The sequence below is a fragment of the Ursus arctos genome, unplaced genomic scaffold, assembly GCF_023065955.2.
Source record: "Ursus arctos isolate Adak ecotype North America unplaced genomic scaffold, UrsArc2.0 scaffold_37, whole genome shotgun sequence".
NCBI classification, from domain to species: domain Eukaryota; kingdom Metazoa; phylum Chordata; class Mammalia; order Carnivora; family Ursidae; genus Ursus; species Ursus arctos.
Window position 1 is genome coordinate 5,328,664 of NW_026623053.1, and position 13,514 is coordinate 5,342,177.

The window sequence follows — 13,514 nt, forward strand, 5'->3', positions numbered from 1 at the left end:
CACCCCTGATTCCAAGACGGATGGTCTGCTTTGCTGGGCTTCTCTTCTAGGCTTGCCTTGTCCCACCAGAGCGATGTTATTGCACAGCAGTCCCGCTGTGCTTTTGCAGAAGTTGCTATAAAGTAAGAGAATGGACAGGATCATTACAGGGCCTGAGTTTCTGGTTTCCTTGAATGGCAGGCAGGGTCAGGCAGAGAGCCTTCACTGAGAGCTGGCCTCTTGGCCAGGACTCGTGGCTTATGCCTGGCCCTGACTTCCAGTCCACTTAGAGCAACAGGTTTCTAGAATGTTCTTTCCCACCTAAAGCCTGCGAATGTGACTTGCCAGCCCCACAGAGCCCTGCTCTTGCCCATCACTGGCATCTGGACTCAGACCTGGGTTGGGGCAAGGAGGGAAATGAGCATCCCCTAACCTGGGTTCTTTGGGCCCACAGATATCACGGACCCTGATCCCGCTGTGTACCAGCTGAAAAGCCCTAAATCCAGTAAGACCTCTGTCTGCCTGTTCACCGATTTTGATTCTCAATTCAACGAGCCACAATCCCAGGAGGGCACAGTGATCAGGTCGAACACAACTGTGCTGGACATGAGGGTGATGGATTCCAAGAGCAACGGGGTCCTGGCCTGGAGCAACAGCACGGAGTTTAAATGCAACAGTACCTTCAACGAGGAATTCTACTCCAGCTCAGGTGAGTGCAGCCTCGGTGCCTGTGCCAGCTGAGTCTCCCCACCCTGGGACACCTGGTTCTTCCCGGAGCTCGGGGGGATGGCACCTAAAAGCTGTTCGGATGGGTGGTCTCCGCCTCATCCATTGTCAGCAAAGCCCCTCCGCTCTTGTTACCGAGCACCAGTGAGCTCCATCCTGGCGGGTCGCAGCACGTCCTAGGCAAAGAGAGGATGGGGAGAAGGTGGCGGGAAGGCCACTGGCTTCTCAGCTGGCCCGAGGTCTGCCTCCCTGCCTCTGCTCAGGCTCTTTGCCCCTCACTGCTCTGCAAGGCCCCCGTCTGATGCCTTTCTCCGAGATACCTCCCCTTGGTTCTGTGTCTCTGCCAAAGATCCAACCTCACCCAGTCGTTCATTCACTCAACAAACATGGACCGTGCATCTACAAGGTGCCAGGTGCTGGACTGCAGGAGTAAATAAGTCCAGTGAGGGTCTGCCCTGAGGAAGCCATCCATCAGCAAGCGGGAATCTAGAGAACTTCAGATTGGAACACGTGCTGTAACGTGGGGGTGGAGGAAACAGCCAACTTGGGGACAGAGAGTCCGGGAAGGGCTCTCCGGGGAAATTCTAGGTGAGATGAGCGTTAAAGGCTAAGAAGGGAGCGGCCGTGCCGAGGGTAGAGGGGGGGGCTGTGGAGGCCTGACACGGGGGCACGGCGAGGAAGGGGAACAGCAGCAGCACGGGAGACGGACCAAGTAGGGAAGGGCCACGTCACAGGCCCCCTAGGTCATGAGAGCGCAGCCACTCTCCTAAGTACAATGAGAAGCTATCGATTGGTTTTAAGTAGGAGAATGACATCCAATTATTTCTGTAAAAGAGCACTCCAAGTGCTGCGTGGAAAATGGACTGTAGGAGCCAAGAGTAGAAGCAGAAAGGAAGCTGTTGCCGCAGACAGATGATGGAGGCCTGGACGGGGGGCAGGGGAGTTGAGTGGCCAACACGATTTCAGATTCCAAGGAAGAACTATGCAGGGGTGCGAAGGAAAAAGGAGATCAAGGAAGGCGGCTGGATTTTCTGCCCAAGCTGCTGAGTCAACAACAGCACCATTGCCTGGGTTGGTGACAGCAAAGGAACAAATTTGGAGTGCAGGGATGGAGACTCTGTGGGACAAAGGAAAGCATCTATACCCCTTATGGCACTTGTCGCTGTGTGGTGTCTTACCGCCTCTTTCAGCCTCCAGACCCAAGCGCAGGGTCTGTGTCTGAGGGTTCCTCGTGGCCTTGTGTCGGGTGACAGGTACTTGGCACGACCAGTGTTTGTGAAGTGAAGGGAGTGGTACCCAGAAGCCAGGGCCAGTGGCTCTCCCAGCAGGTGTCCACAGGCGACAAGTCGCCTCCAGATCTCTCCAGGAGAGAGCGCGGAAAGCCTGTAGACAGAGGTTCATCCGCCCAAATCCTTGGAGGTCTGATGTGGGAGAGTCAGCACATGCAACTCTAAGAACATGTCTTTGTTTCTCCTTTTAGACTTTTCCTGTAATGCCACTTTGATCAAGAAAAACTTTGAAACAGGTAAGAGAGGGGTCTATCCCCGCTTCGAGATGTATCCACAATCACCCTGACTAGATAGGAGAGGTGGGAAGGGATATGTGGATCTGGAATGAAGTTAGGAAGAACGGGAACATTCTCGAATTCCCAGGCTCCTCTCACCATCTCTAATGTTCTTTCCCCCTCCAAGGACTTTCAGGCTGAGTCTCTAGTTTCCCTAGACCCCATGACTCACTCCTAGGGCTCTGGAGGACCAAGTTTCTCAGTGGCCCAGCTGCGATATTTCCGACTGGCTTATGTGGAGCCCCGAGCTCCCCAGCTCCTGCCAAGGGCCTGTTCCCTCTGTAGCAGTAGCTGGGCTTCTGCCTTCTTTCAAGAAAAGCAGCAGAATTCACGTAGGCAGGGGTCTTGGCTCTCAGGATCCCCACCACTCCCGGCCGCCTGCCCTGGGCCCGTCCATTTCCATCAGAGCCGTTTTCATTGAATGGTCCCTCTTGGGGTCCAGGCACCACCTTCTCACTCAGGGACCCGGACCCAAGGGATTACAATGAGTTCTGAGCCCCAGCCCATCCCCGCTCCTGAGGGATGCAGACATAAAATAAGGACCGAGTGCAGTGGGTGTTTTCCTTTGACACGGAATACCGGTGGCCCTGGAGGAATACATAAATATGCTTACGAAGGGATGTGCACCCAAGCTCAAAGGGAGAGGTGGGCCAGGAGCTAACCCCCCCCAGTCCCCTTTTGGGGAAACCACGGGCGGGTCACGGGGGCTGTGCGGACCTCCAGGGTACATGCCAGTAACCTCTCGGCTTTGCAGATATGAACCTAAACACCCGCAACCTGCTGGTGATCGGGCTGCGCGTCCTCCTCCTGAAAGTGGCCGGGTTTGACCTGTTCATGACACTGCGCCTGTGGTCCCGCTGAGGTGAGCGGGCATCTCGGGGGGAGTGCGGCTGTGACGGTCCCAGGGCAGGTCCCCAGGCTCAGAAAGCAAACCTCCCCCGCCAAGGTCTTGCTTTTAGGTCCTTAAGTGGGGCCCACCAAACTCCTCCCCTTTTCCCAGTGAGGGGTTCCTATTGCTAATAACAGTGGCCTAGAACATTGGTAGGACTCCTCAGGTGACAAGAGGCACCTCGGTTGAGCCATGTCTCCCCTACAAAGTATGAAGAACAGCTGTTATTCTCCTCCTTTTGGAAAGAAAGACGTTGAGGCCAAGTCCCAGCAAGGGCCCCCACTAACGAGTGGAAAAAGAAGAAAACCTCAGGACCCAGAGTCATTTATGCCCACGCCTTCTATTGTATTCCTTTCACTGCAAAACCTAGAGGGGCCCCCAGGTCCTTTCCTCATGTCCTCTGCGCCCAGTACGGTGCGAAGATATTAGTCTCCTATTATCCCCTAATCCCAGCCCGCATCGACATATCCTTCTGTCCCGGTGTCCCTGGTCACCCTACTGACAAGGGCACCCTGTTCCATCACCATCAGCAAGAACTCCAGTGTCCTTGTGCTCCTAGAACTCTACAGATAGAGGCATCTCCACCCACACCCCTAACTGTCCTGAGTCTGTCTCCTCGGTAGCCGGCCTAACCGCTGTTCTTCCTCATCCCAGGTCACCAGGACCGTGAGCGGGCCTGGCACTCCCTCGCTCCCGCCGCCCCACCGTGCCTCCTCCCCCCTTCAAGCAGAGGCAGACTCTCAGCCCCCGTGGAGGAGAAGGCTCTCTGGGCCTCTCGGCCTCTCGGGCCCCACTGGCAACGGACACCAACCGGATGCCGCCAGATATTCGTGATCAAGATCTGAAGAGCCGCCGAACACTGCCTCCACCGCCTCGGTCCCTCACTGTGACCCGTCAGGCACTCCCAGCAAAGGCAGGGGGCTGCTGGACGCCCTGCCCCTCCCCTGAGATTGCCTCTTGCACCCCCCCCCATGAGGGATCCCCAGTGGGTCTTCTTGGGCTCTGGCTCCTGGAGAACGTTGTGAAGAGTTTGTATTTTTTAAGTAGTGTTCATACAGGCATATGTACCACCCTTCCCCGCAAGATGTGGGCAAATGATTACGGAGGCCCCGCTATGCTGTGTATCTGAGCCCCGTTGTGTATTCTGCTACCCGTGGCTTCATTAAAGGCAATTTGGAAGAGCCGGGACGGTGCTCCTGTTTGACTGGGTTTGGTCCGGGTCACGTTCGACTTGCTGTTGATCCCTGCCCGGGCAGAAACCAAGGCGTTTGTCCCGATGTCGTCCGGGGAGCCTAACTCAGCAAGCTGCTGAAGTCAACCTCTTCCTGGAACAACCTCTAAAGAAAATTCCACTTAGAAGGCTGTGCTGGGGGCCAGGCAAACCCACTTAAAAGTTGAGGTCCCTGCTCTTCCGTGTTCCCACCACACCACTGGGCCACCCGTAGCGGGAGGCCCATGTCCATGACCGATCAGGACTGGCAGTTGAAATCTGGCAGACAGGGACCACACAGCAAGTATCCCCAAAATGCCACCCACTGTCTCCTGCCCTCCGGGACCGTTTCCCTTGCCTTGCCTTTCAGACTGGATTCCCACTGAAACCGTGCATTGCCCTCACAGATTCGTGGCTGGGGACCACCCACCACTCCACTGCCTGGTTGGGGTGCCCAGTCTAAGAGCAGGGGAAGGGGGTGAAGATTAGCCAGACTTTCTACTCTCCCCACCCCCGCCTGGATGTAAGAAACGAATCCTCTCCCCTCAAGCTCAGGGACTCTGTCAAGGACAGTGGATGTCTTATGCTCTTACCTAGAGGACAGGAGGTGGGGCTCCCTGGGGCCCCTGGTATTCTTCTGAGCCTGAGTGCCTTTCCTGGGGTCATGGACACTGATGGGAACACCCTTCGGAGATGCAGCCATGCTCCTCACAATTATTGCTATCAAGCCCAGGGCTTACAAGTCCCAGCGGGAGGAGAGGGTCCTATCCCCAGACACCTCTATGGTTCACGCGTGTGCCTCTGACCGCATCAGCCAGAAACATGCAAATCCCTCCAGCTACAATTCAGGCCTGTTCTTTTCACGGGGATAGAGCCACCAGCTCAACAAGGGACCTGAGCATGTCCCTCCCTTCCATGAGCTCCAGGGTCACTGCCTGTAAAATGTCATCTAAGACTAGGGGGCTGCCTCCAGCTCCACGCACCTCTGATTCTGTGGCCTCTGTGGAGGAGGGCAGCCACGAAATCCTCCGTTCTCACTGAGCCCCCTCATCCGTAGCCTATATGCAAGTCCTTTTAAAGATCACTAGAGGGGACAGCCACAGAGGACACCCTGTCAGAGCGGGTCCCTCTCACACACAGAGGACAGGTACCGCCTTCCCAAAGGTGAGGTTCTGCCACCTGCGGAGAACCGAAAACCGCCTCCTCATGGATCTGACACAGCGCCAGAGAGCCCACCACTGGGAATTCCTTTTAATTAAAGCATTCTCCTCCCCCTTTAAACGAAAATGCCCCTGGGAGGGTTAATAGAGCAAGCCTTTATCAACCGCTAAAAACCTAAGGCAAATTAGTTTATCTTTTTTTCCTTCTAAAATAGTCATTCACTTTGGTCTGTATACAAAAGATCCAAGCAAGGGATGTGTGGGTGGCGGGGAGGCAGCCCTGCTCCTGAGAGTTGGTGGCAAAGGTGCTGAGGCTGAGGGGAACGTGGGGGCTTACAGCAGGGGACAGGAGCAAGAACCCTGGGAGGCAGTGAAGGGGCTAAAGACAGACCCCTCCAAGAACCTGGGAGGAGGCCAGGGGAGCCTATGGAGTTGCGCCAGCCCAGGGTCCTCAGTTGTCAGGGCCCTGAAGTCATGGACCCCTAAGGCCACCCAAGGGCCTATGAGGTGATGGGCAGTGGCTGGGGATCCGCCCAGACCCACGGAGGGAGCAAGGGTTCCTCCTTCCGGGCCCGGCCTGAGCCAAGGGTGACAAGGCTTCAGGCACGTAGGAGGCCATCTGGAAAGCAGGGTCGGCACACCCCCTGAGACATTTCCACCTCAAAGCAGGGCTCCTCGATCCCAGCAAGAACATTCTGTCAAGTCTAAGGCGGTTAAGCCTAAAGCCAATTAGAGCTGAGTCAGAGGGCAGACCAGGAGCAAGTGGGTGTGCTGAGGGGGTGATACAGAGACCCCACTCATCTTCATCCACTCTGTTCTCACTTCTCGCCCCAGGCCCCGCCTAGGGTGTCAGAGGGGATTAAAATACGCTTAGGAGGAGGCCCAGACAAAGGGTTCCTATACCCCCTAGGAGGTCAGCACTGGGCCTGGGGTCACTACAGCAGAGCCCCTCAGGGCAGTAAGGGCCCAGGCACTACTCAGCCTGGAAGGAAGAGGCTGCTGAGGAAACCCGGAGACACAGCCATCACATCCATACAAAGGCCCAGCCCTGGAGAGCCCCAAGCCCCAAGAACAGAGACAGCCTCAAGGAGACAAGGCCTCTGTCCCACTAAGGAATGTGTCACCAAGGCCAGTTGGAGAATGGATTTGTCTGGACAGATACCCTCCTGTCCCAAAGAGCTTAAGCACAGGCCAGCCCTGGAGGCAAAAGAATGAACCGAATGACTTCTCAAGACCCCAGTTCTAAGATTCTAGAGGATTCTCTGACACTTCACCCAGAGACCTGCCCCCTTAATGTAACTGGAATCACTGTCCCCTCAAGAGAAGGGGGCTAAGCCAGTATGTGCTTCAGGAACACCCTGAAGTGGGGTGGGGTCTTCAGCTCCAACCGAGTGACCCCCCTCTGCTATGAGCCACCATTGGAGAGGCAACCATCTGAGTCTTGAAGGACTATTTGTCTTCTCAGTTTGCCCATTAAAATCCCGTTCCCCTGGGTCACGTGGAAAGCCTTAACAGATATCACCTTAGTTACCAGGTAATATCTTGGCAGGAAATTCCACTCGACTCTGCACTCCTCGGGATGGGCGGCGTATCTTGTTCATCCGTGGGTCTGCAACACCCAGCGCGTGACTGGCACACCACAGATGCTTAATATACACTTAACTAGCAAAGGAACAAATAAGTACTCAGTGCCATTAGGCACCGGGAAGGAAGCCAAGTTGGTGGGGGCCGTGGGGCGAGCCTAAGAGAAAGGAAAATGGAGATGAAGAGAGGAGTTGGCTGGGTGAGCCACTATTTCACTGTTTTGCCAAGAGCTAAGAGTGACCTGTCAAGAACTATCAGGAAAAGCAAAACCTGAGTGATGGCCCATTGGCCAGTGAAGCCCCCAGGCGGGCAATCATCCAAGAGAGTCTGGAGGATGGTACTCCAGGCGCCAGGGAGTCAGAACTCGGGTCACTGCACCACCATTCCAAGGTCAGGGGCCAAAGGTCACATTACTGACCGCCTCACTTTCCCCACATTAAGACCCAGCCTACTTCCTGGACGGAGGGCGGGCCTGGGGAGCAGCCAGGTGGGGCCGGGTGTGGTCACTCTGTTAAGCGCCCTGACCCGGGAGCACTTTGTGGAAGGCCACCTGGTTTCCAGACCTCATTTCACCCAGACACACACATGCGTAAGCTTTCCTCCGAGTATCACACGGAGGGCTGTATTTTGAAATTAATAAACAGGTCAGACACTGAGTCAGTAGCCAGAAGTAGGACAGGAAGTGGAAAAAGGCTCCCACTTCCCGCCAGGTGTTTGGGGGCTTAGGGCCTCCCCTCCCCATTTCCATGACGTCATGGTTGCCCCGAGGGCAAGTGGGGCACCCTTTGAAGCTCTCCCGCAGAAGCCACATCCTCTGCAAAGGGGAGTTAAAAATACTGAGTTAGAGATAGCATCGCCCCAGGCCACGTGCCTGGGCCAGGCTGGCTGGGCCGTTACACCGCCACCGACCGCAGGTGCGACCGGAAGACGGGGAGCTGGGGGGGGGGGGCGCTGGCAGGCACCCAGCAGCAGGCGGGGGAGGTGCTGCGAACCCCCTGCAGAGAAGCCTCCGCCGCCCCGCCTCCGCCCCGCCTCCGAACCGAGCCCTCGGATCAAACCTTGACCACACCTGTTTAAACATTCGCTAAATACTGGCCCTCAAAGCTTCCGTCCAGCCCAGCCTCCCCCAGGTGTGGGGCCCCAAGTGCCCCCCAACACACACACACACACACACACACACAGCTGGGGCTGGCTGGTTCTCCGAGGAAGACCCTCACTCCAGGCCGAGGCCGAAGCGCCGGGAGACGGCCCTGAGAGACCTCTGCTTCTCGGAGACCAGTAGCCCGGGAGGCAGGAGGCCAAGCGCCAAGGAAGGAGCCACAGAACCGAGACCAGAACCCGAAACGCGCAAAACGCGCCGGGTTGGCGCGTCCCGCTCGGTGGAAGTGTCCCGCGCCGCCCAGCTGGGGGCAGCAGCGCTCCACCAAAAAGGCCTCTTCCCCTTAGTCCGTTTATTCTGGGGGAAGGAAAGCCCCCCAAAGTTGGAAAAATCTCCTTCAGAGGAAAATAAAAGGGCAAGTGACTTTCCTTCCGCGAACGGAGCCCCTGCCCTTTGCCAGGCTCTGCACGGGGCTCCAGAGCTTGGGTGATCCTAGCACCTCCCTTACAGGGAAGTGGGTCCCCGGGTCAGGCCCTGCAAGCAGCAGGGGGCACTACCTGCCCGGTGTCATCAGGCTCGCTCACAGAGCGCTGGGGTGGGGGGGGGAGCTAGGGGGAGCCTTAGAGAGAGCTGTGCATTCAGAATGGGGAGCCTGGGTCTACCCCTGCCCTGGCCTTGTTGCCCTGGGCAGGTCACTAACTGCCCACAGCCTCAGTTTCCCAATGAGATCAATGCTCTCTCTTGTAGGGTAGTTTAAGAACCAGGACTTTCTTTCACGTTGCATTCCTGCCACATGCCAGACCCCGTGCCAGGCTCTGGGGACTGTCTCTGTCCAACTGTATGACTCCACATCGATGAAGTTCAAGATGAGGCAAAACGAATCACCAGTGATAGAAATGACAACAGTGGATGCCTCTGGGGTAAAAGGATCGACTGGAAAAGGGCATGAGGGGAGTTTCAGGGTGGTGGAAATTATCTGTATCTTGTTCTGAGTGATGGTTATGTGGGCGTATACTCAGGTCAAAATGTGTTAAAATGGACACCTAAGACGTGTGCATTTTAGCGTATGTAAATTTGATCTCAAGAAAGTACTGTTCCTATTAAATACAGTTTCTGTCCTCAAGGAGCTAACAGTCCAGTGAGTATGTAGGCATGAAAGAGACGTGTCAATTACTGTATTTGCATGATGGCGTTTCCGTTACCAGATTTGGGGGACGAGTCCTCGGGAGGAGTCAGGAGAACCGCCCCCCACTAGTGTTCAACATTGGAGTCCTAATTTTTCATCCATCATGTGGATACAATACAACGTAGCCCGCCAGCTTCTCGATGCCATCGGAGGGATAAGCGTGTCCAAGCTCAGTAAGCACACATGTTCAAGGAAACACCTGGGAAAGGGACCGTGAGCCCACACGCTGACCGTCAGGCTGGCCCACCACGCTGCCGGAGGCCAGCCCCTGGCCAGCTCCAGGCTCCCAGGCCCCACTAGTGTGTGCTGTTTCCCACAGCAGATGACCCCTTTCCCTTCAGCATGGCCCCAGGAGCTTCTCACCGCACCAGCAGGCACGCTCGCTTCCTCCCTCCGTGGCTCCCAGCTTCCAGGAGAGCTCGACCGAGAGCCTGCCAGAGACAATGGCAAGGCTACGGCCCAATTTCTGACAGTAGCCACCACTCCCAGCCCCAGAGCACCCCCACCCCGAGCACTTTTGGTTCTTATCTCCCCTCTCAGCCTCTGGGGCCTCTCTGTCCTCAGAAAGGTTCCCAGGAGACCCCGCAGAACACAAGGTCTGAAAGCGCCCTCCAGTGGGCCACCTTCTCGGGTGGCCATCTTCTCACAAGCCAGAACACCTAAGTGGCTCCAGGGGGCTTTCACCACCTCAGGGAAGAGCCCAGTCTTCCTGTTTGCTCTGGAAATGGGAGCATGTTTCCATCCCAGAGACAGTAGGCAGAGATCCCCCCTTTCAAAAATCCCACTGAGGGAGAGCAGAGTGCCTGTCTTCCCTTTCCCTGAACCACCCAAACACAATTCGGTCAAGGAGGAGAAAAGAAAATATTAGGGGGAGAGCCTATAAATGTAAGACAAGGCTGGCAGGACTTAAGAGAGTTTAAGTAGATGAAGGAATGTGGTTTAGAAAGTGGTGAGCAACTGGTCTCCATTTCATGCTTCCAGCCTTGATCAGGGGAAACTGGGTTAACCTTAAAAAGGACGTCTCTCCAGCGGAGACCTCAAGACACTATTTTTAGCAAACTCTAGGGTGTCCTCACTTCTCCTTGCTCACCCGTTACTCCGGTGATTTACCAAGCAACAGGGTGGCCAGCATCCCTATCTAGAATCTGTTCCGAACAACGGCCTGTTCACCAAAGCAAGCATTATCTCCATGGAAAACCTAAGCAGGAGCCGAGTAGGATCGCCCCCTCCCACACAGGAGGAAGCAGGTGAAGCGGCTTGCTTGGGATCACGGGGCACTAGGGCCGCAACAGCACTAAATTCAAAGCCCCCGGTTTTGCACGAAGCGCGGTGGACACCCAGTACCACCCAGTTCCAGATGCTGCCATCAGAGAGGAACGAGCGGGAAAGGCCTGCGGTCTCTGGACTCAGCCAAGACCAGCGTCTCATATTCTGCCTGGCTGTCCCTTCCCTCTTCCCCTCTTCTGTGACTGTTTGCACCTCCTTGGTCCCCCTTGAGGATCAGACTAGAAGGCAAGGCAGAGGCCTGCCCCTTTAGCTGTCGTCAGTCCCCTGAGGCAACACTTCTCCGCACGTGCGGACTCCACTCCTCACTCACGTGGCAACTCGTTAGCAAAGTGGTGACCAGGCCGGCGGGCCTCGGCTCTCTCAGTGGTCCGATCTCAGCCTAAAGGCCACGGTCTCAGAAAGCGCTTTCCTGACCGCAGCTTCTGAGAAGCTCCCTCCCCAGCTCCACTTAACAACCCCGTCAGACTGTGGATTTCCTCCGCTCCCCATAGAACACCGCCGTTCTCTGTCCGTGCTAACCTGGCTCTCTTCCCAGCTGGGATGTGAGACTCAGGCAGAGGCGCCTGGGCTGTTCTGATCACCTCCGCATCTCTAGTACCTGGCACAGAGTAGGCACTCAGATATTTTCCCACTAAGTAATGGAGTCCTAGAAAGAAGGTGTTCTCCCTCCGGATGGGTCTTACTAAGTAATAGCCTGAAACTAGACTGGGGGGAAATGTTGCTAATTGTTGAAGCTGAGTGTTGGGCATCTGGGAGTTTATTTGACTAGTCTGGCGTGTCTGTGTGTGTGTGTGTGTGTGTGTGTGTGAGAGAGAGAGAGAGAGAGAGAGAGAGAGAGAGAGAGAGAAAATTCCAATAATAAAAAGTTAAAACCAAAGTTGTTCACCCGTTATTTAAAAAAGCAGAGCAAGCCTGAACAGCTGACCCGAAAGAGGACTCCTAGCAAAGTCTCTCTCCCCTGGGGAAAGAGAAAGGCCTGCCACTGGCTGCCATAGTCCTGTAGCCCAAAGCTGGACGTGCTGCTGAGGGAGAAAATCAGTATGTGCGAGATGGTTCTCAGCGCTTCTGATCACCGCCGTGAGAGTACTGACAATTTGTGGAGCGATTACATCAACAAGGTGCTCTCACATTTTGTTGCGACAACGTGTGAAGTATTATTATCCCCATGCTTATTAGTTTACTGTTTGTTGCATTCAATGCCTAATCCAAATGCTTTGGGATAAGACAGAAATAAGATTCAGACCCTAATACTTGCAAACTGAATTTCCACTTCCTCCTCTGGAAAGGAATACCACTTTCCGACCACAGGGGATTTATAGGGAAACAGAAATAGCAGGCGGGCACTTCCTGCCATTCTGGACACATGGTAGACACTCAATGCTAGCTCACGCGCTCCTGGACAGCCAGGGCCGTGCCGGATCTTTTATAACCCCATGCACTATGGACTGCAGTACCTTGGTGCCTAATTATTTGAATTTTTTTTTTAAGACTTATTTATTTGAGAGAGAGCTCGCATATGCGGTGGGGAGGGACAGAGGGAAAAGGTGAAGCAGTCTCCCCACTGAGCAGGGAGCCCCAGGCAGGGCTTGATCCCAGGACCCCAGGCTCAAAGACAGACGCTTAACCCACTGAGCCACCCAGGCGCCCCTATTTGCTAAATTTTAGAGGCAGCACAAAAGGTCAATACAAACAATAAATGGCAGAACGGATTCTTAAACCAACACTTTCCATCAAGCAAAATGCTTTGCAAAATGCTTTCTGCAACACCAGGCTGCCTGGGGGGGGGCGGGGCTGGAAAATATACCTCTTTTTCATCCCACTGACAGAAGTTTTGCAATAAGCTGGGGCCCTCTTATTAAGTCAGTGTAAGCAAATAAAATGTGTTTTAATTTTGCTCTTCAGAAGCTTCCTCCCACTCTTTTCTCATTTCCTCATCTAAGAGCCCTTGTTCTGGGAAGTGCTGCCTGCCCCCACAGGAGACATCCACTTTTGATATTTGGTAAATGTGTAAAAATTAAATGTAGTTCCAAGGTCATACAGCACTCAAACGTCAGTCTCGCCACTCCGAGCCTCTGGTAACCGGCCGTGCTAGCTCTCTGGGCCTCCACAACCAGGGAACGGGCCTCCGTGACCCTCCACCGCGGATTTTCCAACTATCATAACAAAAGTATCTTGAAGCCCGAGATGAAAGGGTATGATCAAAGAGGCCAAAGGTATCGGCTGCGAAGAGAAGAAAACACAAGAGATGGTTTCCACGTGATAGGGGACAGGAAACGTGTGGGCAGGAGGCGCTCGGGCCGGGCTTCCCACCGCTGCAGAGAATGGCAGGGCACAGACTATGTACAGTGGTGGTGGCCGATGGCTTCCGGCCCCACAAAAGGGCACAGAAAATAAAAATACACCCAGCTCATAAAAGGTGTTGAGCCAGAGGCAGCAGGAAATGCTGCTACTCTGTGTATGTACCGTGGTACTCAAAATCCACTCGTTCGACATGCTGTATGGAGCACCCATGGGGAAGGCCCGTGAGAGGCATCACCACCACACAGCTGGTCGGTATTAAGAAAGGTCCAGAAATAGGAAGAGGCATCTAATGAGCAGATTACCTATTCTGCTTCAGTGCCTCTCATCTACCATGTCTTCAGCTACTTCAGCTAAAAAAAACAAAACAAAACAAAAACAAAAAACACCAAAGAACCAGAAACTCAATTATGGGAGTGGAATGGGGGTAATAACATTCTTTTAAGCTTCAAGGAATAGTCCCACAGCTAATTCTTCTGTATATACAGAGTTGAGAACCACTGAGCAAGTCAACAGCAGCCTAAAAACAAAT

General features: G+C 54.6%; 1 protein-coding gene across 1 annotated transcript in view; it reads left to right on the forward strand.

The window, feature by feature from the left end:
• Positions 1-4,339, forward strand: part of LOC125282282 (T cell receptor alpha chain MC.7.G5-like) — a 263,076-nt gene extending 258,737 nt beyond the window's left edge. The window contains exons 5-8 of the mRNA XM_057306403.1: positions 434-688; positions 2,186-2,230; positions 3,024-3,131; positions 3,813-4,339. Coding sequence (XP_057162386.1) covers positions 434-688; positions 2,186-2,230; positions 3,024-3,130 — 407 coding nt within the window. The 3' untranslated portion in view covers position 3,131; positions 3,813-4,339. The remainder of the gene's footprint in view (positions 1-433; positions 689-2,185; positions 2,231-3,023; positions 3,132-3,812) is intronic.
• The last annotated feature ends 9,175 nt before the right edge of the window (positions 4,340-13,514 follow it).